General features: G+C 43.4%; 1 protein-coding gene across 2 annotated transcripts; it reads left to right on the plus strand.

The window, feature by feature from the left end:
• Positions 1-3,594: 3,594 nt before the first annotated feature.
• Positions 3,595-22,461, plus strand: AREL1 (apoptosis resistant E3 ubiquitin protein ligase 1). Of its 2 annotated transcripts, none has more exons than XM_065872046.1 (18): positions 3,595-3,610; positions 4,460-4,686; positions 5,626-5,863; positions 9,308-9,477; positions 9,723-9,903; positions 10,103-10,350; positions 12,399-12,476; positions 13,283-13,424; positions 13,555-13,676; positions 14,983-15,058; positions 15,586-15,695; positions 17,223-17,402; positions 17,576-17,701; positions 19,405-19,534; positions 19,622-19,680; positions 21,575-21,664; positions 22,074-22,249; positions 22,359-22,461. In XM_065872046.1, exons 1-18 carry the CDS (start codon positions 3,595-3,597, stop codon positions 22,459-22,461), a joined length of 2,472 nt encoding a protein of 823 aa, XP_065728118.1. The 2 variants fall into 2 exon arrangements, with proteins under 2 accessions (XP_065728118.1, XP_065728119.1); XM_065872047.1 differs by having other exon boundaries at positions 4,460-4,656.
• The last annotated feature ends 5,144 nt before the right edge of the window (positions 22,462-27,605 follow it).

The raw sequence follows: 27,605 nt of genomic DNA on the forward strand, positions 1-27,605 counted from the left end.
GTGAGCCAAAGGTCTGTAGTATTGAGCAACTTGCCCAGGATCTTTTAGTAAGCAAGTGATATTTTTGCATTAGATAATTGGTACTGCATTCCATTTTCCTTTGTAACGTTTTATTTTTATTTCAAAAGATTTAAAAAGGGGCTGTAAGCATTTGTCTTTCTAATTTTATCCTTGGTAAGATTGGGTAATGCTTTTCACACTTTCTTTTACCGGTTTCTTAAATCTTTTCTCTTCCCAAATACTTCACTATCCCTATGACTCCACTCTTTTTTATGATTCACTGTTACATGAGGTTAAGAACACTGGGCTTCAGAGTTAGACAGGCTTGAGTCACTTAACCTGCTGGAAGATGTTCAGCAAGTCAACTTTTCTAAGCCTAGGGTTTTTTTTTTTTTCAAGTCTCTAAAATAAGAATAATAATGCTTATTTACCAAGTTGTATTGGTGACAATTACTTGGGCTAACATGTAAAACACCTAGTACATTGTTTGGCCTGTGGTAAGTGGCTCAATAAGGGGGTTGTAAGTTATGGTGGGGTGGGAGCCGAGACAGGGCAGAGAGGGCACGACAGGTACAGTAAGAGGACAGAAAATGCCTACAGAAGAGGTGAATCTGGAATAAAAGTGATTTGAGGGGTCACCCTAAAAGGAAACCCTGTACTTAAAGACAAAGGCATGGAAGCTTTGTGATAGCATCCAGAAAGGAGGAAAATGCAGAAGGAAGGCAAGTTTAGAATGTGACCATGGGTAAAATTGAGAGATGGGTAAGTATTGTTGGGGAGTTTTTTTGAGAGGTATTGTAGAGAAGTGGGACAATTTATAAAGATCACATCAATGAGTGATGAATTGACAGAGCTAACTCCCTGATCACAAGGAGGCTTCACAGAGAAGAGAGGAGAGTTTGGAAAAAAGTAATAATTGGTATGCTGAGTTTTAAATAATAAAGGGAATTGGAGTAGAAATGTAGAATTGACCTTTTGGAAAAGGTCTAGGTGATCTAGATCAGTGGTGATGATTTGGTTGAGTGACGAGTGAATGGGGAAAAAATGGACAAGGACTTAACAAGGTCAAGTTCATTATTATCAGCCACGAGGACCAAGAAAGACTATGGCTGTTCCACACCGTTCCCCCAGTATCTGGCATATTAAGTAGGTACTCAGTATTTGTTGGATGAGTTATTTTAGTATTAATTTTTAAAATCTTCATTATAAAAGTTTTCAGACATAAAATTAGAAAAGTTTAAAGAACTCCCACATAGGCAGAGATTTTAAGTATGGTAAGAGAAGCCTTGCCTTTTGTAGTTCTGATGCATTTCTCATTGAATGAAGTGTGGACCAATAGAGAGGTTCCCTCAGTTTCTTACTGGCTCTGAAACAAAAGAGTAGTGATGCTGCTACTACTATTGATAATAATTATAATAATAATTAAAACTGAGAACTCACTGTGTGCCAGGCACCATTCTAGGCTGTTTACATGTGTTAACTCTTTTCATCCTCACAACACCCCAGTGAGGTACACACAGATATTAGTCCCATTTGATGGATAGGGAAACTGGCAGATTATAGGGAGATTAAATAAGTTGTCCGTGGTTACCCTGTGAGTGGCAGAGAACGGATTTGAACCCAGGTAGTCTAGCTCTAGTCTAGTCATGCCCTCATCCTCTATATTATTCTCTTTGCTCTGCTGTTTGATTTGAGAGTCTTGATGGCTATGGAGAGTTATATTGAAGTCCTATCACACTAAAGGAGATGGTGTCATAGAAATTATTAAACTTCATCTCTGTTTACGGCAATGAGAATTCTGAAGCTTAGACAGGTCACACAGTTGCAGCCCTGGAACTGGTCTCCAGGTTCTGACTTACTGCTTGTCAGCTGCCTCTCACAGAAAAGGTTGTTGTGGTTGTCAGAGACAGTACATAGGAATTTTCGCAGCCCTCATGATGTGTGCCATAAATTTAGCATTGCTCTATTCCTCTAAGGAGTAAGAGACTTAAGACCACAAGTCTGTAACATCACCTACATATACTTCATTTTCTACTGAGTGCTGTAACTTTACTGAGGGCTAAATGTTCACGTCCAGGATCAGATTGAATGACGTCCAACTGAGGGAGTATTTAAGACAATTAAACTGCTGGTTTCGGTTCCACCAAGTCACCTAGTATATCCTATAAGGCACAGAGAGTTGCTTTTTGAGTGATGATAGCAGCTTTTCAGCATAAGGTCCCAGGAGATGAGATCCTTGTTTGGGAAGGAGGCTCACTAGTTGTGATCTCAAATATTGAGTTAGTATATTGTCCTCTGGAGAGCAGCTTAATTCATGTGTATTGACAGTGCTAATGTTCCCCGTGTGGATTTCTTTTCTGGTAGGACTTTGGACACCAGTCTAAATGGGGATTTCTATGAAACTTGACATGGTCATTCCTCAAATTACCTACTCCCTGTGGATTCCATTGGATATATTGTTATCAAAGGATCTAATGGTCATTTTTGGTCACTCTTTCTCTTAAATTTTCCCAGCATAATCAGACATAAAAGCACACTTGGTTGGGAAAAAAAAAAAAAAAGTTGTTTTGGTCCCTCCCAAATCTGAGCATAGAAATTTTCAGCTGTCTTGTCTCTAAGTTATATATTAGTGCTGATAAAAGGTGCTGGGATGAGATAACATTGATAACCTTAATATATATTGACTTGAAAAGAAAGAATGAATCTAGTGCATTGTGGATTGGAGAGCATGTACAGTCTGTGCTAAGGTCAAAACTCAGTGGTAAGATAGGAATGTCAGTGTGCATTGCATTTTTCCTTGGCAGTACCGTGGGTGGTTCAAATGAGTAATAAGATTGAAGTCTTATTCTGGAGATAAGTCTAATAACAGTGTAAGTTTCCCCTCAGACTCTGGCCCCTATTTGAATTGTTCTGACTCTGGCAGGCATCACTTAGGATGAGAAGTACAGTCTCCTCCTTTGCTTCCTTCCTCTCCTTGGCCTCTCTGCTGAGCTCATCTTCCACAGGGCCTGTTGGTTTGTCTGATTGGTAACAGCAAAAGAAAATGGTTTCTCTTACATGCCCATTGCTTATTATTGGGATGACCCAGAGTTCATTTTAATTACATAATGCCAACATGATGATAATAATCCTTTTAAACATTTTATATAACTATTTCTACTTAGATGAATTACTTCCAGAAGGCAAACATAAGGGGAAAGTGACTCCATTATCTTCCTTGCCTGTGTTATTTAGTACCACTTTGCATGGGGGAGGTAAACTGTCTTGGGGCCCTGGATCCAAGAAGATGAAAGCCATGCTATTACATTTTGTAATTAGAAGTGGCTGTTTGTGGTATTCCTAGGGTGGTCGGTAGATTGGAAGTCTTTAGGAGGGGGAATGACGGTCTCTCTTTCTCTGAAATGTTGTAGGGCACCTGTCAAGCTAGAGAGAGAGCAGGGATAGTAAGGCTGAAGATGGTAGGCTCAAGCCACATGCTCTGCTTTGTCTCTCTCTGAGACAGCTGTAAGGAAGAGTTAGAGGAAAAACTAAACAAGTTTTCTTTTGCAGCTACAGCTGTGATCCTCGGCTGTCTGTTGGCATTGAAGGGACCTGATGTTTTACGTCATTGGTACGTTATAGAAAGAGCTCTCTATTATTTCTTTGTTAGGGTTGCTTATATCATTTTTTGCCTCCTTACCTCCCCCTTTCTCCTTGAAAATAGACTTAGAAATATTTCCAGGCATGCCAGAATGTACCTTCACAGAGTCGGCAGTGTTATTCATTCATTTGGGAAATATTTATTGAGTAATTATGACCAGTGCCAGATGCTGTTTCCTGTTGAGTCAAAGTCGAATAAGGCAAAAATCTGCCTCCATGGAGTTCATAACATGAAGGGGGAGAAAGGTTATAATAGATGAATGCATGCACGGGAGTTTGAGGGAGCCCAGAAGAAGGAGCCCCTAACTGTGGCGGGAATTGGGGAGGGCTTTTGCCAAGTGGCCAAGGAAGGGGAAGGCTTCCAAATGGAGAGAGCAGAGTGCACGTCCTTTTTACTATGTTAGGACCCAGTACACGACGGGAGGCTGGGGGCAGGCATCGTGTGTGGACCGTGGTGTAGAACAAGGGTTGGTAATCTTTTTCTGTAAAGGGCCAGGGAGTAAATATTTTCAGCTTCCCAGGCCATACAGTCTCTGTCACAACTACTGAACTCTGCGGCTTTAGGGCAAAGGCAGCCCTAGACAACAGTAAATAAGTGGGTGGGGCTTTGTTTCAGTAGAATTTTATTTACAAAAACAGGCAATGGGTGGGATTTGGTCTGAGGACCCTGGTATGGAAGTTCCTCTCTTCACCCACAGAGGTAGTGACCCAGGAGAGGGTGTCTTTGGAATTCTTGCTGGACAGATGACTGGCCTGTTCCACAGTGAGAAGCTGTAATGTGTAATTGGCGGGTGGTGTGTGTGTTTTCTCTTTTACATAGGTGGCATCACAGTGTCTGTGGTTGCATTCTTCTTCACAATTAAGTTCCTCTTCGAGCTTGCCGCACGTGTAGTCAGCTTCCTCCAGAATGAGGACCGAGAACGCCGAGGGGACCGGACTATATATGACTACGTGCGGGGAAATTACCTGGATCCCCGGTCATGCAAAGTCTCCTGGGATTGGAAGGACCCCTATGAGGTGGGCCACAGCATGGCCTTCCGAGTGCATGTAAGGGAATGTTTCTGTCTCCGTACCCACTGGGGTTTCTGAGTCAGTTGCCTTCCAGAATCCAGTTCAGTCTGTTGGTGGTGCTGGCCTGAAACGTTCATGTTCTCCAACACCTCCCCACCCCCACCCCCCAGGAACTTGGGAATTGTTGACATCTGAAGAGTCATACATTTCTCTATCATTTTGGTTTAATAGGTGCTTAGCTTGGAAGAAGTATAAAGCTTAATGTTACATTTTCAAAGTGAGAAAAATATTACTGAAAAGAGTAGGTGCTACAGATCAGGGGTTGGCAAACCGTGGCCAAAGGGCCAAATCAGGCCCACTTCCTGCTTCTATAAATACAGACTTACTGGAACACAGCCACACCCATTCATCTTCCTGTACTGCCTATGTATGCTTTCACGTTTGAGGAGTTAACCACAGTTGAGTAACTAACTGTGTATGACCCGCAAACCAACAGCTTTACTCTCTGGCCCTCTGCAGAAAGTTTGCTGCCCCTTGCAATGACTTCTCCACTGTAGCCTTGTGCTTAGCTCCATAGTCTGAACCCCACTAGCCCTGCCTAGTGCTTTTGTTCACTCAGTGCCAGTGGCACCCACTGACTTACCTTTACGTTTGGGTTAGCAGTGATAATATAAGAAAAAAGGGCAAGTAAGACAGGGTAGGCAGCATCTGTGGTTCAGAAGTGTCAAGTTGAAATGGACTCAATGGTGTATTTTACCCCTCTCCTCAGAATACATTAAGAATTTGTTCGTGACTTAATGGTTTTCTTTGAAGCATTGAGAGAATTTGTTCCCTCGTGTGTGAGCAGGACTGTAGGAGTGGGTGGATACAGAGATTTACCAGTCACCTCCTCCCTCCCCACACTCTCTCAAGTAACACAGGAAATGATTTTCTCCCCCTGATCAATAATGGGTGTCCCTCTTCTCCCCACTGCAGTTATTCTATAAGAACGGGCAGCCCTTTCCTGCACATCGGCCTGTAGGACTAAGAGTTCACATCTCTCATGTTGAGCTAGCAGTGGAAATTCCAGTGACCCAGGAAGTCCTCCAGGAGCCCAGTTCCAATGTGGTCAAGGTGGCCTTCACTGTGCGCAGGGCTGGGCGGTACGAAATCTCAGTGAAGCTTGGTGGATTAAATGTGGCCTATAGTCCCTACTACAAGATTTTTCAGCCTGGTAGGTTGTTTTTTCTTTCTTTCTCTCCCTCCGTTCCTTCCTTCCTTTTTCTTTTCCTTCCTTCTTTTCTTAAACAGTGCCTTTGTTGAGATTTAATTCACACGCTATATAATTCATACATTTAAAATACACAATTTAGTGGTTTTAAAACTTTGTAGACTTGTATAACCATCACCACAGTCAATTTTGGAGCATTTTCGTCACCCCATCACCCTGTACCCAGGTCACTCCGTATTTTCCCCAAATCCCTTAGCCCTAGGTAAGCGCTGGTCTGCCTCTCTGGATTTGCGTACTCTGGGTACTCCTCTACCACTTACATTGCATAAAAGCGTGATCGTAACACAGGTGGCCGTTTGTGTCTGGCTTGTTGCACTTAGCATAATGCTTTTGAGGTTTGTCCACACTATAGCATGAATCAGTACCTCATTTCTTTTATTGCTAAATAATATTACATTATATGGATATACCACATTTTATTTATCCATTCATCAGTTGATGGACATTTGGGTCGTTTTCCCTTTTGACTACCATGAATAATACCGATGTGAACATTTGTGTACAGTTTTTGTGTGCACATATCTTTTCATTTCTCTAGGAGTGGAATTGCTGTGTCATCAGCCGGGTAAGTTCTTAAGGGGTGAGGGTGCCAGAATAGACCAGTCTTCTGATTTTTGAAACCTTTTCAAGTAAAATCACCCTAATCCTACCCTTGCTGCCAGTATGTGTTTTACTTCTTACTGAAGAGTGTCTGCCCAAGCTTCTAGCATCTTAAGAATTGAGGCCTCTATCTCAACTTTTTTTACCCCCTTGTGTCCTTTGTGCCAGATAATAGATGTTCATGTGCTTTAAAGCCTAAAAGTATAATCTCTGACTCCTGGTTCTGCAACATACCGTTTAGTGTGCTGAGATCCTGGCTGCCCTGTTTGCCCTGCCTTGGCTTCCTTTGACGGTGTCATTAGATACTAGCCAGGTTGGTGTCCACTTTGGGAGTCAAACCATAACAAGAGGGGTCTTGAGAAGATTTGCATATGTTTGCATGAAAGGTCCTCAGTTTTCTTTCTCTTATAACAGAGGAAGCCTCTGGACAAGGTAGCTCCCAAGCCTTCTCTCTCTCCAGGTATTTCCTCCTTTGCTTCAGTGACTCACTCACAGACTCCTTTCCACACGAAAAGGAGTTGCCTCACCTTGCCTCCTTGCCACCAGTGGAGAACAGTTCATATCCTTATAATGTGTACCAGCCCTTTTCTTTTTAAACTAAAACTGAACTGTTTATTTTGACATGATTTTAGATTTTCCTACAGTTGTAAGAGATAATACAGAGAGATGCTCTGTACCTTGACCCACTTTTCCCAGTGGTGACATCTTACAGAACTAAAGTACAGTATCACAGCCAGGTTATTGACATGGATACAGTCAAGACACAGAGCATTTCTATCACCACAGAGATCCTTCATGTTGCCTTTTGACAGCCACACCCACTTTCCCTCCCTCACCCACCTGTTTTTTAACTCCTGGCAGACCACTAATCTGTTCTCCATTTCTGTAATTTTGCCATTTCAAGAATATTTTATAAATGGGATCATAACAGTATGTAACCTTTTGGTTAACGTACCTTTTTTGCACTCAGCATATTTCTCTGGAGGTTCATCCAGGTTGAGTATATCAGTAGTTGGTTCCTTTTTATAGCTGGGTAGTATTGCTTGGTGTGAATATACCATACTTTGTTTAACCATTCACCAGTTGAAGAACATCTGGGTTGTTTTCAGTTTGGGGCCATTATAAATGGTGGTTTTAATTTGCATATCCCTAGTGGTTAACAATGTTGAACATCTTTTTATATGCTTATTTGCCTTGTGTGTGCCCTTTTTTGATGAAATGTCTTTTCATGTATTTCATCCATTTTCTAAATGTATTTTTTGTTTTTTACTATTGAGTTTTGAGAGTTCTTTAAGTCCTTTGTTAGAAATGTGGTTTGCAAATATTTTCTCTCAAGCTTTAGCTTTCCTTTTCATCCCCTTAACAGGGTCTTTCACAGAGCAAGACTTTTTAATTTTGCTGAAGTCAATTTATTGTTTTCCTTTTATGGATCATGCTTTTGGTATCTGAGAACTCTTTGACTAGTCCTAGATTCCAAGGATATTCTCCTATGTTTTTCTTCCTAAAAGTTTCCTAGTTTTACATTTAATATTTAAGGTCATGATCCATTTTTAGTTAACTTTTGTATATTAGGTCAAGATTTTTTTTTTCTTATAGATGTCCAGTTGCTCCAGCATCTTTTGTTGAAAAGGCTAGCTTTCCCCTATTACATTGCTTCTGCACCTTTGTCAGGGATCAGTTGGGCATATTTGTGGGGATCTACTTCTGGGTTCTTTGTTCTATACCATTGATCTATGTGTCTGTCCCTCCACCAATACCGGAATCTTAATTACACAGCTATGTAATAAGTCTTGAAATTGAATAAACTGACTTTTTCCACTTTACTCTTCTTTTTTATAATTGTTTTAGCTATTCTAGATCCTTTGCCTTTCCATATAAATTTTAGAATAATGCTGTCTAAATCTACCAAAAAATCTTGCTGAGATTTTGATAAGAATTGTGTTAAAATTATATATCATTAGGGAAGAATTGACATCTTTGCTATGTTGAGTCTTCGAATTCATAAACATCGTATGCCTCTGAAATTCTTTTTCTTTTTAAATTAATTAATTTTATTTATTTATTTTTGGCTGCATAGGGTCTTTGTTGCCGCGTGTGGGCTTTCTCAAGCTGTGGCGAGCAAGGGCTACTCTTCATTGCAGTGCGTGGGCTTCTCAGTGAGGTGGCTTCTCTTGTTGCGGAGCACGGGCTCTAGGCATGCGAGCTTCAGTAGTTGTGGCACGTGGGCTTAGTAGTTGTGGCGAACAGACTTAGTTGCTCCACGGCATGTGGAATCTTCCCGGACCAGGGCTTGAACCCATATTCCCTGCATTGGCAGGCGAGTTCTTAACCACTGCGCCACCAGGGAAGTCCTGAATTTATTTCTTTAATCAGCGTTTTGTAGTTTTCAACATACAAATCTTATACGTGTTTTGTTAGATTTGCACCTAAGTGTTTCGAGTTTGTTTGTTTATTTTGCAATTATTCACTTATTTTTAAGGCCTGCTTCACTTGTAGGTTCCCAGGGGGGTTCTTGGTACTATATCTATAACTCTCAGTTCTGTTTTCTCCAAGTTTGTCTGTCATTTTGTTTAGTGCTTGCAGTGGTTAGGAATTTGTAAAAATGAGTTCCCAGAAGTTCATTTGAATTAATCTCTTTGTTTTCTTTCTTTTTCTCTGCCTCATAATGGTATTGTTTATCCCTAGGAACTGGGCTGGCACCCAGCTTTCTAGGACTCACTGACTGAGTAGATCTTTGTGCCCTAAAAATCACCTCTCTGACGTTATGTTCCATTGTCTTTGTTCCAGGAATGGTGGTTCCTTCCAAGACCAAAATTGTGTGCCATTTTTCTACTCTCGTGTTGACCTGTGGGCAGCCACACACTCTTCAAATAGTGCCCCGAGATGAGTATGACAACCCTACCAACAATTCCACGTCCTTGAGAGATGAGCACAATTACAGTCTGTCCATTCATGAGGTAAGCAGGCTCCCATCTTGCCCTGCCTGCTCCCACCTGGCACTCTCACCCTCTCTAGTTCACTTCCATCCATCTCCTTCTCCCTGACTGTTGTGCCTGCCTTCCTTCATCTGACAATACCTATCTCATTAGTAACTGTGAGACTTCGATTAGCTCGTAGATAGGAAAATTCTTTGTAGGAGTAAATTACTGTGCAAACAGGGAAAATTATGTACGGTTCATGTTGCTTTGTTTTCCTCCTGTAGCTCGGTCCTCCGGAAGAAGAGAGCACTGGTGTCTCATTTGAGAAGTCAGTGACATCCAACCGGCAGACCTGCCAGGTGTTCTTGCGGCTCACCCTGCATTCTCGAGGCTGCTTCCATGCCTGCATTTCATACCAAAACCAGCCAATCAATAATGGCGAATTTGACATTATTGTCCTAAGTGGTGAGTTGAGAGAAGAGCTGTGATTTAGTCCTCTTCTCAGGCCACTTGTTCTTTGCACGTCTGCATTCTTCTGACCAGCCCCACAAATATTAGATACTTGAGCCAAACTTGGTTTAGAGCTCTGTGGACTAAAGGTCTAGTGATAGGTAACTTTCTCCCCTGTCTTGCACTTTAAACCTTATTCCTTGTTATACTTCAGAGAATGAGAGGAATATTGTCGAACGCAATGTGTCCACCTCAGGAGTGAGCATTTACTTTGAAGCTTATCTGTATAATGCTGCCAACTGCACCAGCACGCCATGGCACCTCCCGCCCATGCACACAAGCTCTGCCCAGCGCCGGCCCTCCACGGCTCTGGAGGAGGAAGATGAAGACTCACCCTCTGAGTGTCACACGCCTGAGAAGGTGAAGAAACCGAAGAAGGTGTACTGCTACGTGTCACCAAAGGTTGGAACTCTCATTCTTGGGCCCCCCCCCCCAACCGAGCCTGCTTGTAATTGGTATTTGGTTACAAAATCCACAAAGCAACCGTCGGAGAATCAGAGCGAGATCATTGCCGTGTTGGGGTTCAGGGATACTGAGGAGGCTGCTTCAAGTTGAGCAGAAGGCCGTGCCTCCTCTTCTGTTGCCCATGTCTGGTTTGGCTGGATTACATCTCTGTCTAGAGAGTCTGTGCCTTGGGACTTTAGAGCACCTGTGGCGTTCTGCTGTTTGATTGCTTCTGGGAAGATTTTTCAAGGCATGGCTCTCAGAGTTTTAAAGAAAGCTACTTTTAACCATTAACAATTTCTCACTAGTGTAAAAATTACTGTTGGACCCTTGTACTGTTTCAGAATAATTTGATCTTTCATTCAGTGATTTGTGAAACCACAACAGATGTCATGATCCATGTACAGGATTGGAATAGAGAAATTTTGGCAGAGACAAGGAGGTGAACTTCCCAAGGCCCCTGAGCTAAGAGGCGCTTTGTCTTAGGGGTTTTCTTTTTTAGTGTTTGTATTTTGCTTATTCATACAGACCTCAGAAAAAGAGACTCTTGAAACATCCCATTACATTCCTTTAATTGCATAACCAAACCTGAGTTCTAATTCTGTTCTACTTTAGAACACTTTGCTATGCACTATTCATCATTTAAAAATCTAGCCTTAATTTGGCCTGGGGGAATGGCAAAGAGGGAAATGGTCAAGTAGAGATAAAACAAGATTGGCTGTGACCTGATAATTGTTGAAGCTGGTGATGACTTCATTGTACTGTTTTCTCTTCTTTAGTATGTGTTTGAAATTTTCTTTAATGAAGAGTTCTTTAAAAATCAAGAAAAAGAATCTGACCTACTACATGTTCAGATAACAGGGTTTTAAAATTTTTATTTATTTTTCAATATTTATTTTATTTATTTATTTTTGGCTGTTTTGGGTCCTCGTTGCCACACAGGGGCTTTCTCTAGTTGTGGCGAGAGGGGGCCACTCTCTTTGTTGCGGAGCACAGGCTCTAGGCGTACAGGCTTCAGTAGTGTGGCACGCAGGCTTAGTAGTTGTGGCTTGCAGGCTCTATAGCACAGGCTCAGTAGTTGTGGCACACGGGCTTGGTTGCTCTGCAGCATGTGGGATCTTCCCGGACCAGGGCTTGAACCCGCGTCCCCTGCGTTGGCAGGCAGATTGTTAACCACTGCCCCACCAGGGAAGCCCCACAGGGTTTATTTTTATTTTTTATTTTTTTGCGGTACACGGGCCTTTCACTGTTGTGGCCTCTCCCGCTGCAGAGCACAGGCTCCGGACGCGCAGGCCCAGCGGCCATGGCTCATGGGCCCAGCCGCTCCGCTCCGTGGCATGTGGGATCTTCCTGGACCGGGGCACGAACCCATGTCCCCTGCATCGGCAGGCGGACTCTCAACCACTGCGCCACCAGGGAAGCCCAGGGTTTTTTTTTAGATTAAAAAGTTATTGCATTGTCTTTTCTTTTATTGTAAATGGCAACAGACCTCTTTTTATTCTGACATAAAGGATTTTTATGAACTTTTTTGTATGAGACTCCTCCCATCCCCAACCCCCTCTTCCCCAGCAAATCCTTGGTGCCATTCAAATAGAGATAAAGCAGTGGGTGTGGGCCACTGGTGTTCCCTGTCCGCTGACTTGGAAGAAGTCTCTCTGAGCAGCATCTGGCTAAGCAGAAGATTTTGATTGTTTCTAGGTGAAATGTTATCTACTTATAAAGTGAAAACCTGATCTCAGATATTTGGAAATGGTAGTAAGACTTGAGTATTAAGATTATGAAATATCTATGTGAAATTGCATGGTGAGAGTAATACTTTAAATTTGCCTATTTTAAGATAGAGTTGATGTTTTCTATTTGATTTCAGTCCTAAGTTATCTTCTTTGTTCAGAGAGGAAAAGGGTTATCATGAGAAATGTAGATGGGGACTGATATTTGAATTACTATACTCAAATAGAACCTCTTTATGTATCATTCACTTCATTTTCTATATGTTGGTCCTCCAGCAATTCTCAGTGAAGGAGTTCTACCTGAAAATCATTCCCTGGCGCCTTTATACCTTCCGAGTGTGCCCAGGAACAAAAGTAAGTTGAACCTTACATCCGGTTCATGTAGAGCAGGCTTCAGCCTCCAACATCTCAACCTTTTCTTTTTTTTTTTTTTTTTTTTTTTTTCCAACCTTTTCTTTTTTCCTTGAAGGACTTTTGGTGTTTCTGGAAGTTCTCATTGTGCACACAGGATTTATTGCCAAATAAAGAAAGAGTTGTTACCTCCTCGTGAAGGATGTAGTTCTAGGAGGACACGTGCCTACAGAAACAGCAATTGGTAGCAAGTCAGAATACTTCAACAGTTATCTTTTTGTCCCTAAGACTAAGTTAATGGAGAGGGTGCTGGTAACTCTGACCTGAGCTTGGCTTCCCAGCGTGCCAAAGATAGCTCTTTTAGCACCAGTAGTCTCATCTATTAAAAAAATTTTTTTTTAATTTAAAAAGTGTTTTTTTTTTTTAAACTCTTCTGAGCTTTTGGAATCTAAAGGCAAATCATTTTCCTCCAGCCAGTTTGCCCAACCTATTCAGGTGCTCATTTGCTATTTTACATATCCTTCCTGCTTTCACCCTTCTTATATTTTACGTTGGAAAGTCTGTAGTGTTGCCTGTGATCCTTACTAAAGGTGGTCTCTGTGACTCGAGTAATTTAAAATAAAATCTGAATCATAGAGCACTGAAGTGAAAAACAAGGAGATGTACTCCTGGTAGGTACTTACTTGGGGAAAACAGGCTTAACTTGTTTTTGTTTGTTGGTCAGAAGGGTAGGGATGTGAAGGTTTTTTGCTGGATTTGAGGGCTTTATAGATTAACTCCTTTTCTTTTTTTTGTTTTCCTTTTGTTAGTTTTCATACCTTGGCCCTGACCCTGTCCATAAGCTGCTCACACTGGTGGTGGATGATGGCATTCAGCCTCCTGTGGAGCTCAGCTGTAAGGAGAGGAACATCCTAGCGGCCACGTTCATCCGCTCACTCCATAAAAACCTAGGTGAGTTTGGACAGAGATTCTGATGGGGTAGGCATTGACCCCAGATATCTGGGTGCCTCAGGGTGTAGAGGTGGCTGCACAGGTGTCTTATAACGAGGCTGTAATCATGATGGATCTTGCTGCTCCTTAGGAGGCTCTGAGACCTTTCAGGACAAGGTGAACTTTTTCCAGAGAGAGCTTCGGCAGGTACATATGAAAAGACCACATTCCAAAGTCATCCTGAAGGTCAGCAGACATGCCTTGTTGGAATCGGTGCGTAAAGTTTCATCCCTGTCAAAAGTTTCCAACTAGAAACCTCTGTGATATTTGGTTATATTCTGCAGGTTATCTTTTTTTATGAAACCCACATCTCTCTCTTCTTTAAACGTATTAAAGATGGTGTTCTATGCATTTGATTGTACTGCATTTGGGGCAGATTTGTTGGAGGTATGTTATCGAAAGGAGAGACTAGTTGACACATTGGCTTTAAAATCAGACTGAACTAGCTCCTAAACAATTTCATGGAACTCTTACTAGTCTGAACTAATCAGATTGCTTCCCTCCTCTTTGCCTTCATTATGTCATCTGTAAAATAAGAGAAGATGCAGACAGATGACTATTTAACTTAAAAGCATTAAGGGCAGGTGTTAAGTTGTTGTTATAGAAGAAAGTTCCTGTTATTGAATCCCAGGAATAGAAGAGCTCTTGTGGGATTAAAGGAAATGATTTTTGTTGTCACTCTGGCCTGATGGAAAAGGAACACCTGATGTGTGTCTGACTCCACTACATAGACACTGGCATAGTTCTTACGTTCCTTGAGAATGAGAAGGCCTTGGTCCCTGTCCAGAAAGTGTTTGTGATATTTAGCTCTGGTAGATGCTGCTGGGAACCCCTTTTCTCAGCCACATTCTCCTTGTGGCATGGCTTCCTGTTCTGAACCTAGCCTTGTGGCTAAAAATGTCTAGTGGATAGACTGTACTTTACTGAAAACCAGGACTCCTTGGTTCTGTTGCTGACAGCTTACTGATCTGAGCCATTGTTACTTCTTTATTTAAGAGTTTTCTCATTAATAAAATGAGGATTATTAAAAAAAAAGAAGTTTCAACTTTCCAGTAAGGCAATGGTATAAATATGAATTAGATTATTTTTTTAATTTTTGATTTCTTCTGGAGATATTTACATTTTAAATATAAGATGGTGGGCTTCCCTGGTGGCGCAGTGGTCGAGAGTCTGCCTGCCAGTGCAGGGGACATGGGTTCGTGCCCCGGTCCGGGAAGATCCCACATGCCGCGGAGCGGCTGGGCCCGTGAGCCATGGCCGCTGAGCCTGCGCATCCGGAGCCTGTGCTCCGCAACGGGAGAGGCCACAACTGTGAGAGGCCCACGTACTGCAAAAAATAAAAAATAAAAAAATATAAGATGGTAGTATTAAAGCTTATTTATGAGTAATATATTGCCTCCAGGTACTTGTGGTTATTACATGGACAATGGCAATGTTCTTGTGTTTTTGTCTTTAACACCCAAGAGAGACTGGCCAGTGTTCTGACAGTTTCCTTTCTTTTTCTTTCACTGCTTTTCAGTCTCTGAAAGCCACTCGGAATTTCTCCATCTCAGATTGGAGCAAGAACTTTGAAGTGGTTTTTCAGGACGAAGAAGGTCAGTTTTGAAATTTCATATTCATCTTTTTTAACTCTCCTTCCCACTCCTCCTTGTCTCCTTACCCCGCATCCACAAAAACAAAAGCAACCCCCCTACACATACTCGCCACCCCTGCCCCAGCTTCTTTTTCCTTGGGAAAAAGAAGTCATGAGTCAAGACAAAAAGGGTGGCGTTTAATGGCTAATAGCGTGGTAGACCTTGTAAAGCACATACATACAGGGACTTGGAGGGAGAGTTTGAAGCAGAAGGGTAAAGTAACCTTTGTAGAGAAATGTCAGTTTCCTAGGCTCTCTGATCTGTATCCCCACACTAGGAGGCATTAGCTTAGTGATCAGAATACCTTTAATCCTACAGAAAGAGGGGATTTCAATAAAAGTCCATAGCTGAGGTGGGATGGAATGGGGGACACCAGGGTGGTGGAATGCAGGAAGTAAGGATCGGAGAGTATAAAATGATGAATAAATGAACAAAAGTGATAAGAGGTGGTAGGCCAGAGTCACTTTTTATTTTTATTATACTTTCAGCTCTGGACTGGGGAGGGCCTCGCCGGGAATGGTTTGAGCTAATCTGCAAAGCACTATTTGACACCACCAATCAGCTCTTCACCCGATTCAGTGACACCAACCAAGCATTAGTGAGTCTGTGACTTCCGCGTGGGTGGGAGGAAAATGTGGATTGTGTTATAATGAAGAGACTAATAATAAGAGTTTGAACTAATCAGATTGCCTCCCTCCTCTTTGCCTTCATTATTTCATCTGAAAAATGAGAGAAAATGCAGACAGATGAATATTTAACTTAAAAGCATTATAATACAGTGGCTATTCTACTCCTTAGTGTTTTAATAATTAAGCCACTTTTCTCAAAACATACCTGAGGTCTTCCCTGGTGGCGTAGTGGTTGAGAGTCTGCCTGCCGATGCAGGGGACACGGGTTCGTGCCCCGGTCTGGGAAGATCCCACATGCCGTGGAGTGGCTGGGCCTGTGAGCCATGGCCACTGAGCCTGTGCGTCCAGAGCCTGTGCTCCGCAACGGGAGAGGCCACAACAGTGGGAGGCCCATGTACCACAAAAAAAAAACATACCTGAAGCAATTGAACTCTGTACAAGGTCTCTCTTTTTTAAATTTATTTATTTTATTTATTTATTTTTGGCTGTGTTGGGTCTTCGTTGCTGTGCACGGGCTTTTCTGTAGTTGTGGAGAGCGGGGGCTACTCTTCGTTGTGGTGCACGGGCTTCTCATTGCGGTGGCTTCTCTTGTTGCGGAGCACGGGCTCTAGGAGCGCAGGCTCCAGTAGTTGTGGCTCACAGGCTCTACAATCGTTGTGGTGCATGGGCTTAGTTGCTTCACGGCATGTGGGATCTTCCTGGACCAGGTCTTGAGTCATGTCTCCTGCATTGGCAGGTGGATTCTTAACCACTGTGCCACCAGGGAAGCCCCTGTACGAGATCTTTGACTAGGTGGAGTAGAGAAGTAGACTTTGGCTGAAAGAAGTTCTGGTTTAGGGAAAAGGCATTATATCATCCAGTGATTAACTTCTGTTTGCAGCCAGGGACCGTGAAATAAATATAAGATTCTTCAATTTAATGTAAGTCCATCTTTGCCCTTTATCCTCCAATCACTTGTTTTAAAAAAAATAAATTTATTTATTTATTTATTTTTGGCTGTGCTGGGTCTTCATTGCTGCATGCGGGCTTTCTCTAGTTGCGGTGAGCGGGAGGTACTCTTTGTTGCGGTGCGCGAGCTTCTCATTGCAGTGGCTTCTCTTGTTGTGGAGCATGGGCTCTAGGCATGCGGGCTTCAGTAGTTGTGGCACACATGCTCAGTAGTTGTGGCTCGCAGGCTCTAGAGTGCAGACTCAGTAGTTGTGACGCACGGGCTCAGGTGCTCTGCGGCATGTGGGATCTTCCCGGACTAGGGCTCGAACCCATGTCCCCTGCATTGGCAGGCGGATTCCCAACCACTGTGCCACCAGGGAAGCCCCATCCAATCACTTTGAATTACTCAATGGTGGCTACCAAACAACTAATGCCATTTGGATGGGCTCTTTGATCTTAACACTGAAATTTTTGCTCCTTTGGGATAGAGTTGGGGAGGGAGGATCTTCACAGAACTAGTCTTGAAGAAAAATGGCCCAGGGCCTTTTAATCTTTCTCTTTGACAGGTGCATCCCAACCCTAATCGCCCCGCTCATCTGCGCCTAAAGATGTATGAGTTTGCAGGGCGCCTGGTGGGCAAGTGTCTCTATGAGTCCTCTCTAGGAGGAGCCTACAAGCAGTTGGTCCGAGCTCGCTTCACCCGTTCTTTCTTGGCCCAAATCATAGGACTGCGTATGCATTACAAGGTAACTCTTAGGTGTGCATTTTCTACTAAGGCCCCTGGCCGTTAACTCTGGAATCTCTCCACCCTCAGCTTATTATTCTTAAGGTTGAATGGGTAAGTGGTTCCAAGCAGTTACAAATTTTGTTTCTGGGTAAGAGTAGTCATGTTCTGTTCCGTGTCTTTCTGTCTCCTCAGTACTTTGAAACAGATGACCCAGAATTCTACAAATCTAAAGTTTGTTTCATCCTCAACAATGACATGAGTGAGATGGAGCTGGTCTTTGCAGAAGAAAAATATAACAAATCAGGTCAATTGGATAAGGTGAGAAAGAGAACTGAAGCCTGTGGGTCCCATTTCCCACCCTTCTCTAGAGCAGGGCTCTCTAGTATAACTTTCTGCAATGATGGAAGTGTTCTCTGTGCTTTTGAGCACCCAGAATGTGGCTGGTATGACCAAATAACTGAATTTCTAAATAACCACATGTGACTAGTGACAACCATATTGGAGAGCATAGCTTTGGGGCACTGCATCCCACACTGTATGGTCTTGGCCTGTTTAAGTGGAGCCAAAGGCACGTATACCCATCCATCCCACCCATTCCTACTTTCCAGTAGAGAAAGAACTAAGTGATAGTGAAATGTCACTGCACAAGCAGCTTTGGAAGGGATGACAGTGTCTTTCTTAACATTAGGGGCAGGGAGGTAGATGACTCCTATTTTAACACTGTGCTTATATATTTTTAAAGTTTTTACTGGAAAATTAATGGCCAAAAGTATTTCTGATGCAAGTGTGGTTTTGTTTACATCCTCGGGTTAAATAATATCAAATGGTAACGATGAAGCTAAAGTTGCAGTTATAAATAATTGAAAGCAAAATAGCGATGACTGAAAACTTGTGATCACTGATAGCACTGAACTGATAATCAGATACCTTTGGGAGCATTGTGGGGATCCCAGCTGATGGCCTTTGCACGTGTGTGGGCGGAGCCTGTCTTCCTGACCCAGCACTGCAAGGTGTCTAGAGTCAGTGGAGTACTGAATTAGGGTCCACAGGCCTAGGGGAGTACGGATTTTAAATGGATTTAATATGAATACTAAATCTTAGTAATTTACTACTTAGGCTACTAGTTAGAAATGCTTACACACATAAAATAAAAGTATCCAGAATTGTGCACAGTCACAGAAAAAAAGTCTTACACGTTTAGATCCATTGAGAATCCTTGCTTTGGAGCAAAGTTCCGTCCCTACCATGCTGTTGTCAGGACCTTAAAATCTGATCTTGTAACTAAATGGAGGCCTTCACTACTCACCTATGAAGACAGCCATGGTCACTGTACACAGGTTTTTCTGGGGTTGTGGCATTAAACTGTGCTTCAGGGCTTCCTCAAAGCTTTGAGGAGTTATTTATTGGAAGGAGTGTGCCAATTCTGTTTGAGAATCATGCAGTTCAGCTTTTTCTTTGCAGATAGAAAAATCGGGAGCCCAGATATCTAAGTGACTGAAATCCTGTAGCAAGCTAGTCTCCAAGTATCAAGCCGTGGCTTCTTCTATTGACTCACGTTGGAAATAGAAGAATGTAGGGAACATCTATGCCCATCTTAGAATTTTTGAGACCTGAGAAGACTTCTTCACTACTTATATGGTTTTATTTATTCTCAACTGGCTCAGGGGTTTAAGAGAAGAGGTCAGTAATGGTTCAGTTTTGGATCATAGAAATGTTAAAATATTGCTAACAAGGAACCACAGTATCTTCCTGTTGCATCACCACTGTTTGACCAGGTCAGAGGAGACTTACTGAGAGACCCACTTCAGAAACAGTAGCGAGGAGAATATATAGCAATAGCGGTAGGAAACCTTAAGCTTAGTAACTAAATAAAACCAAGTGTGTTGAAAACCTGAACGCACAGTAGGAACTTGTGACCATGGTGGAGTTCAGTAATGCTGTGTTTGTGGGACATACTGGGCAGATGTCATCTTATAAACTCCAATCCACATCCTCTCCCTGTCTTTTGCCTCTTCTTTCAGGTCGTAGAACTTATGACAGGTGGAGCTCAAACCCCAGTCACCAACGCGAATAAAATCTTCTATTTAAATTTGCTGGCCCAGTATCGGCTGGCCAGTCAAGTGAAAGAGGAAGTGGAACATTTCCTAAAAGGTGGGATCCTGTCTACTCTTGGCTTTGAGGTGAAAATACTTGTATCCATGGTGTGGATATGGCTTTAACTTGGCTACTTTGTTTCAGGCCTGAATGAGTTGGTCCCTGAGAACCTTTTGGCTATTTTTGATGAGAATGAGCTTGAGGTAAGTGCTTACAATCGACACCCCCTATTCTTGGCTTGCTTTTTATTATGCCCACAGGAACTGGATTACTGCACCTTTTGTTATGAGATGGAGTAGGAAAGCCCTTTAAGTGTTGGTTTTACTTTTGTCACTCTTCCATGCATGGACCCTTTCTCCACCTTTTAAAAAATTTGAATGTGAAAATTAGGAATCAGCAAATTACTAATTATGAATATTAATAGTTAATATTTATTCATCAAATATTATTGATACTGGTCAAGTAGTAAAGAATGTTGGTATCCTGTACAGTCTTTGTAAATCCTGTGACCTTTAAAGTTGATTTAAGGGAACAATAGAATTTATTTGTTCAGACTGTTTATTGAATGTCTTCTATATGCCATGTGCTTTTGAAGAACTGGGGAGCTAGGAATGAATAAGACCAAGTCCCTGTCCTCGTAGAGCTACATTCTAGTGAAGGAAACAAACCAAAAGATGTGATGCATTTCACAGCTTTGTGTTGCAACACTGTATAGTTAATATATTCTTATTTTAGATCCTGTAACACCCAAAATGTGGCTATAAGATGGTAAATACCTTGCTATAATTAGCAAAATTGAAGTTCCATGAACTTCAGGTATAGACAAAAAATAAAACCAGTTTGCTTTTACCTGCTGCTCACAGATGATACACACAATGCAGGTTACTAGCTTTAGCTTTAACTTCCCGTAGCCTTTATGAGGGGCATGTTTCTGTAAACTATTTCCTGTAGGGAGGAAGTTCTTCTTTAAAAATGGGGAAACAAAAAGTAGTTTCAAGTAGTCTTGCACAGTTTTTATCCTTATTAATTGAATTGGCTTCGAAACAAGAATCAAAGTCTCATGCAATTTTCAACATGTTTTGTACCTTTAGATATGAAATCTGAATAATGAACTCTCCATCTCTCAGCCTGAAGTTTCTGACAGACCTGTCACCTCTTGCTGTCATTTTCTGGGCTGAGGAATAGCTTCTGGTGTAATTTGTTTTATCCTGAAGCAAAGCATTTGTAACACTTCATGGAGTGCATAGGAGGGAGGACACAGTCTCTTAACGGTTGTTCCCCAACCTGCTCTTAGTTACTCATTAGTTTAGCCAGTTCTTTTTGAAGGAGCCAAGCTTCTCAGGCTTAATTTGGACTTTTCTTTTCTTTGATTAGGTTGTTTCATTCTTTATAGCTATTGGATGAATACTTCGAGTCTGCTAAGTAACTTGCTGGATCTTGAACCAAATTAGAACATCAACAAGATGTTTAGGGTTCTGATGTCATTAATGTTCTCATTTTTTGGCATTCTTTTTCATTTATCTGACCAAGTAGAGGCAGGGCTGAAGGGACGGTAGTAGAAGTTCAATCCAGAAAAGAAGGATGGATCCTGGGAAAAAGGAATCATAAATGCGGCTGGGGGGTCTTCATGAAAGGGGAAGGGCCTGCTTTTTCCCTTGGTATTCCCAGGCCACATGCAGAGCGGACAGTCAGTAAATACTTGGTTCCCTTTCTGTCCTCTGTTTCAATTCAAAATAATATATAGCAGCAGTTCTTAATTAGGGGTGCGCGTCAGAAGCCCTTGGGAAACTTTTTCAAAATACACAAGTTTGTAACCTGTCCCCAGAGATTCTGATTCCGTAGGTCTGGGGTAAGGCTGTAGGCATCTGTCTATCTATCATTTTTTTTTTTTTTTAAGCTGTGTGATTTTTACCACACTGGTTAGGAACCATTGGCCTATTATAATGGATTTTCCTGAAGCATTCTGGCATTCTGACCTCACCTTATGTCTCTTTCTTGGTGTTTTCCGTATTCCACATTTTGCATGTTAACATCCTTTGACCTTCTGGTGGGACTTTGCCCCTCTGACTATCCTAGTAACACCTGGCTGTTCTGCAGCTGCTGATGTGTGGGACTGGGGACATCAGTGTGTCCGACTTCAAAGCCCATGCGGTGGTCGTTGGTGGCTCATGGCATTTCAGAGAAAAGGTAAGTGGGCCAGATTTCTTTCAGTCGAATTTGTGCTGTCTTGTAAGGAAAAAGTTTCAGAAGGAAAAAGTCGAGTAGTCGGAGAAGCAGACATATCAACTGGGATATATGTGGGAAAGGCAGGTGGTCATCCAGGCAGATGGGAACCCTGGTCCCTAAGGGCTGTCACGCTGCTGCCACAGAGGCAGTACGTTGGAAAGGCAGAGAAATAGAACCAAGTAATTAGTGACTACCCTCCTGACCGTGTAACAGTATCAATTCCTTTTAAAGAGGTTGTCGACTCTAGCCGTTCCTACCCGCATGCAGTAACTGGGGCCCGCCCCCACTTCCGGATATCCTGTTCCTTCCCCAGGGGTCAACTCCTAAGGTGCACATAGGTGTGACCCCAGCCTTGTGCTCTCCCTGCCAGGTCATGAGGTGGTTTTGGACCGTGGTTTCCAGTTTGACGCAGGAGGAGTTGGCTCGGCTGCTTCAGTTCACAACAGGCTCGTCTCAGCTACCACCTGGAGGCTTTGCCGCCCTCTGTCCCTCATTCCAGATTATTGCCACTCCAACCCATAGCACGCTACCAACTGCACACACGTGGTGGGTATCTGACTGCCTGGTGCGTGCTGTCACGGGGGATTATCTTTGCAGCCCTTGCCGGTGTTTCTGGTGGTGTGAGTTAATCACTTCTCTCCCCTTGGCCTTCCAGTTTCAACCAGCTGTGCCTCCCTACGTATGACTCGTATGAAGAGGTGCACAGGATGCTGCAGCTGGCCATCAGTGAGGGCTGCGAGGGCTTTGGCATGCTCTGACCACTCTCTTGGCATCCACTTGGCTCCCGTGCTTTCTGGAGCATCCGGGTGCACATAACAGACACAACCACTGACCCTAACGTGCACAAAACCATCAGCCAGAAGCTGCTGCGTGCTCTCCGTGTCTGGAGTATTCAGTCACCTGCAAGCCTTGTCCTTCCCTCGCCCCTCCTTTCCCATCCCCACCCCCCCACCGCCCCCCCCCGCCACAAGCCACTTTGGCAGGTACATAATCTGAGCAACTCACTCAGTCACGCGAGGAGGGCCATGCTGCTATGCTTGCACTTGGTTCTTAGAAAGCTCTCAGTAGCTGGAGTGGCACTGGACTACCTCTCATGGTGACTGATAGCACAAAAGGATCTTTTCTGTGGTGTCAGAACTGGAAAAGGAGCTTTCCTTGCAAGCGTTTCTGGAAATGATCATTAATCAACAAAGAAGAACTCCCTAATAAGCTTTTTCTTGAGTATAAGCCTGTGAGATAGACAGACCTAAGAATGTGAAAGATAGCTGGGCTGTTGCCCCCAGTGCTGAATGTGACTCTCCTTTAGGGTATGGGGCATGTCTAGGCACGTGGCTGGCTTGAAGACTACTGATGCTTGTCCCTGAGTTTGTTCTTTACACTGAGGTGTGGCTGGGCTCGGCCACTCACCTCCAGCTTATGCAGTCTGCTAAGAGCTGGGGGTTCTTTAGATTTCTATTGAAGAAACTTTTGGAGCAAGAGATTGGGACAGTATGATAGCATGCCACCGATCCCTGGTTCTCTCTTTGCTTGGTGTTCCCTGGCAGCACTAAGGCAGGGGAAAAGGAATCAGTAATTTAATTGCTCCTCACAGGTCCTTAGGGTCAGGACACAGGGAACACACATAGAGGAGATACATCAGATGATAAATAAACACCTAGCTGTCCCAGTTACTTCCTGTCACTCCATCAGTTACCAACAAGGGCAGCTAAGGAGGGAGGAAGATAAATTAGGTTCACTGTTATGTGATGATTGAAGAGAACCTGCAGCTGTTTCTTGGTAGATGACAACCACCTTTTTCATTACGATTTGAATGAAGACGTTTTCAAGACTCAAAATCTCATAGAATTCCCAAATTTCTGTTTCTAAGAAGGCTTTGCTGCAAGCTACCATTCCCAATGGGGCATTCGACTCTGAAAATATTTACAAGCCATCTTTATTGCCAAAACCAGCAAGTACAAAGAGTCCAGAGATGAGGCGGGACTTGCAGCAGTGCCTTGGCCTCCTGGAAGCACGCCTGAGCCCTCCTGTTCCCAGAGATCACGAGGAACAAGCCTTCCTGAGCTGCTACAATTCCTGCCTGACCTCACTCCTTCGCAGTTGTCATTTGTCCTTCTTGGCATGGGTGCTGACCTCACTCATCCTTGGGGTCTAGGATCAAGCATCAGGGCCTCTGTACCCCAGGGTCCTCCATGCCACACGGTCACTGCTGTCCTCAGGGACCAGGACAAGGTGCTGCTGCCTGCCCCGGTGTTTTCCTATGGGACATGTACAGACAAGTTCCATCATCCCCCGGGAAACCTGATGCTGCCCCTCGGGCCCAGAGAGGGTTTCCAGCTGGGGGGCACGTGGGTTGGTTCTGCTGTCTTTGGCTGTTGTTTCTCTCCTGGATTCTGCATTCTCCTCTCCAGAGACTCATGCTGGAGCTCCAGCTGATTTTCTTGGTTAGATCTGTCCTTTTAAGCTCTAGTCATAGCACTTTTCAGAGCATCCTGGGTACCATTGCAGCCCAGCTGCATCCTGCAGTGGTCCTTAGCCCCAAGGTCTTTGTTTATTAACAAGACCCTTTGGTACTGTTGTGGTTTTCTGTTCTTCCCGTTTACCCTCTCTCTCCTAACTATTTAAAAGTATCTTTGCTCTTTAGGCCTTTCCTTTGACCTTTTTTTCTAATCCTGCTTTGGAACTAGCCAGTGTGGGGAGAGGTACACCATGTCGGAGAGAAGGAAGAGTGTCTGTTACTTCTTGAGCAGTTTTCTATTCACGTTTCTTATTTTGGCCAGCTTGTTTTATTTATGCCCTTGTGACCCAGATGCTTGGGGAGCCAGCTAACCTCCTGGCCTTTAGTCTCTTCAAAGGAGACCAGGCACCAAGTGAACACCAAGGAAGATGTCGGCATGTTTCTAGAACTTCAGCAGAGACCAAGCCCTGCTGCTGCAAACTTGTCAGGCCAGACAAAAGGGCCAGACAGTTGCAGCAATAGTGTAAATATTTTGTACAGTAAATAAATGAATGTTTGAAAGGACTAAGGAGCAAGCGACTGCTTTACGTGATGATTCAGGGCTTAAATTGGAGGTGGGGAAGGAACAGAAAAATTTAGAAATGTTTTTGCATTTCCCCAGTAATGCCTCAGAAGCAGTCAGCTTGGGGTTGAATGTACTCCCGGAGCCCTGGCCTGGCCCAGACTTTCTTGCCCTTTCACCCTTCTCTGATTGCTGTCCATGGTGCCAGGCAGGGCCACAGTGCTTGCTTGCACAGAGAGCCAATGGCTGGGACAAGCAATTGTGCTCAGCTCCAGAAGGAGAAACCAGTTTGGCAAAAGTAGAGGATGTCTGTTCTCATCAGTCTTTTAAACATTAATTAGTTGTTGTTTTACAACATAAGAAACTCAGTGTAGAAAATTTGGAAATTAAAAAAAAGTACAAGAAAAAAAGTTACTTGCCATCCAGAGGGAATAACACTTCGGGGATGGCCTTCTTATTTGCATATAATCACACATGTATTTCTCAATGTGCCCTTGACCCTCCCACAAAAGTTTGCATATGGCAAACAAAAACCCTGTTCCACAAAAGTTTTTGGGTGGCAGGCGGGACCAATTCTTTTCTAACCACAGATAAGCTTGGCAGAAAGACAAGATCAGACCTCTGATTTGAGCCTTGTAGGAAAAGTGTTAGGGACCCTGACTTTCTTGGGGAAGTAATCATGGTGTCCTTGTGCATTGGTTCCCATTCTGGAAAATCAAAACAAAATCCCCATTATAATTGTTTTTCTTTTTGTTTTGTTTTTTGTCATTTTTTGTTAGTTTTTCTTTGTTTTGTTTGGCCATGGTGTATGCCTTGCGGGATCTTAGTTCCCTGAGCAGGGATTGAACCCTGGCCTGGCAGTGAAAGCGCCGAGTCTTAACCACTGGACCGTCAGGGTTTTTAAAATACAGATTATTTTTTCTCCCCACCCCCACCTCCCAGACCCAGTGGATTGGAATCTTAACTTGAAAATTACTCCTTTAGAGTGCGTTCAAGGTACTCCCACCTCATCAAGCCCCCTTGAATGGTATGAGATGTCTTAAACACACAAAACAAAATTCTATCCCTCCAACTTTACACTTATAGGTTATTTAACAGTCCTACATCATTTACACATGCTGCTCTTGTGGCTTTGAACGGGTCACTATGGACATTTGTCACTGAGTGATTTCATCCCATCATGCAGTTATTTATAAGACTCAAGAGGCTGGTAGAATTGTTCTTAAATTAGCACAGTAAAATACTGCCTTCAGCTTCTCATGCACTGTTACCTTTGAGCCACTGCAGCTCAAGCTCTGAGACCTCTGCCCAGCTACACTTCTCTTAGGACACAGTAGAGATTCTCCAGCAGGTGGCTTGACCAGAGGGCTCCTTACCTCTGCTTTGGCTTCGCTTAGGCCCTCAAGCATAATAGACCAGCTCCAGGTATCCTGTTATTCTTTCTTTTAAAAATGAATAATTCTTTTTTCTTTTATTTTGAGAAGAACATATTTTAAAAAAAGGCATACAAGCATGTACATTTTAACAAATAATTATAAGGGAAGAGCACATGTAACCACTATCCAGGAAAGAAAGAAAACATTACAGCACTGCAGAGCAAGTCTCCTCCCACCCTTCTAGAGGTAACTTTTCCTGACTTTTAGAGTAATTGTTTTACCAGTTCCCTGTTCAAACAGCATGCCCTAAAAAATCACAGTGGGGAGGGGGAAAAAAGAGCCCATGTGATCTTTTTATTTATTTATTTATGGCCGTGTTGGGTCTTCGTTGCCGTGCACAGGCTTTCTCTAGTTGTGATGAGCAGGGGCTACTGTTGCAGTGTGGGGGCTTCTCATTGCAGTGGCTTCTCTTGTTGCGGAGCACAGGCTCTAGGTGTGTGGGCCTCAGTAGTTGTGGTATGCGGGCTCAGTAGTTTGTGGCGCACGGGCTTAGTTGCTCTGCGGCATGTGGGATCTTCCCGGACCAGGGCTCGAACCCGTGTCACCTGCATCGGCAGGCGGATTCTTATCCACTGCACCACCAGGGAAGTCCCCCCATGTGATCTCTTGATAAGATGCTAACCAAAGTCAATTTCTCCATAGTAATTCCTGTACCTCACAATTAGTTTTAAAAGTCTTCTGAAACCACTGTTGGCCTGTGAGAATCTAGTTCCCGTTCCTGATGCTGAATCTGAGGAATGATATTCAAAGACCACCAGGTCTCTGCAGAGGTCTTTCCCCAGATACCGTAAATTGGACACTCCTTTGCTTTCATACCCCGAAGAGGTTTTATGGATCGATCTGATGTGATCATGATTCTCTTTGGTGGTCAGTAGCAGGTTCTTGAGTGTAGTCGTATTGAAAATGACTTGGTACTAAATCGTCCCCCAAACTGTGGGATGGGCTAGTATTTCTGATTCAGAGTACTGAATCTGTGCACCTTCTAACAGAAAGCCATCCCAAAGTTCTTGGAGAGCTTAGGCTTTCGCTTGGAGTACAAAGGGAGGGGATTTAGAAATCTGCAGAGGCTATGGTGATGATCTTGGTCTGTATGTGATAGAGGGGTGCTGCTAGTTGGGATATGCCTTGCTACAAATACCTTCCTTCCCAGATCAGTTCACTTTAACGTTGCTTGTATATGAATACTTTGTGGTAGCCACAGCAGGGACCTGGTTCGCTGTGGTGAACTCAGGTGTGGTCTCTACAAGATGCTCAGTGAATTCCTGGTGAGGAGATGTAGAGGACACAGCCTCTTTCGAGAAGTTAGAGGAGTGTTAGCTATAGTTCTTTTTTTGTTTTTCGGTACATGGGCCTCCCACTGCTGTGGCCTCTCCCGTTGCGGAGCACAGGCTCCGGACGCGCAGGCTCAGCGGCCATGGCTCACGGGCCCAACCGCTCCGCGGCATGTGG

Source organism: Phocoena phocoena, chromosome 2 (genome assembly GCF_963924675.1).
Source record: "Phocoena phocoena chromosome 2, mPhoPho1.1, whole genome shotgun sequence".
In the NCBI taxonomy this organism is placed as follows: domain Eukaryota; kingdom Metazoa; phylum Chordata; class Mammalia; order Artiodactyla; family Phocoenidae; genus Phocoena; species Phocoena phocoena.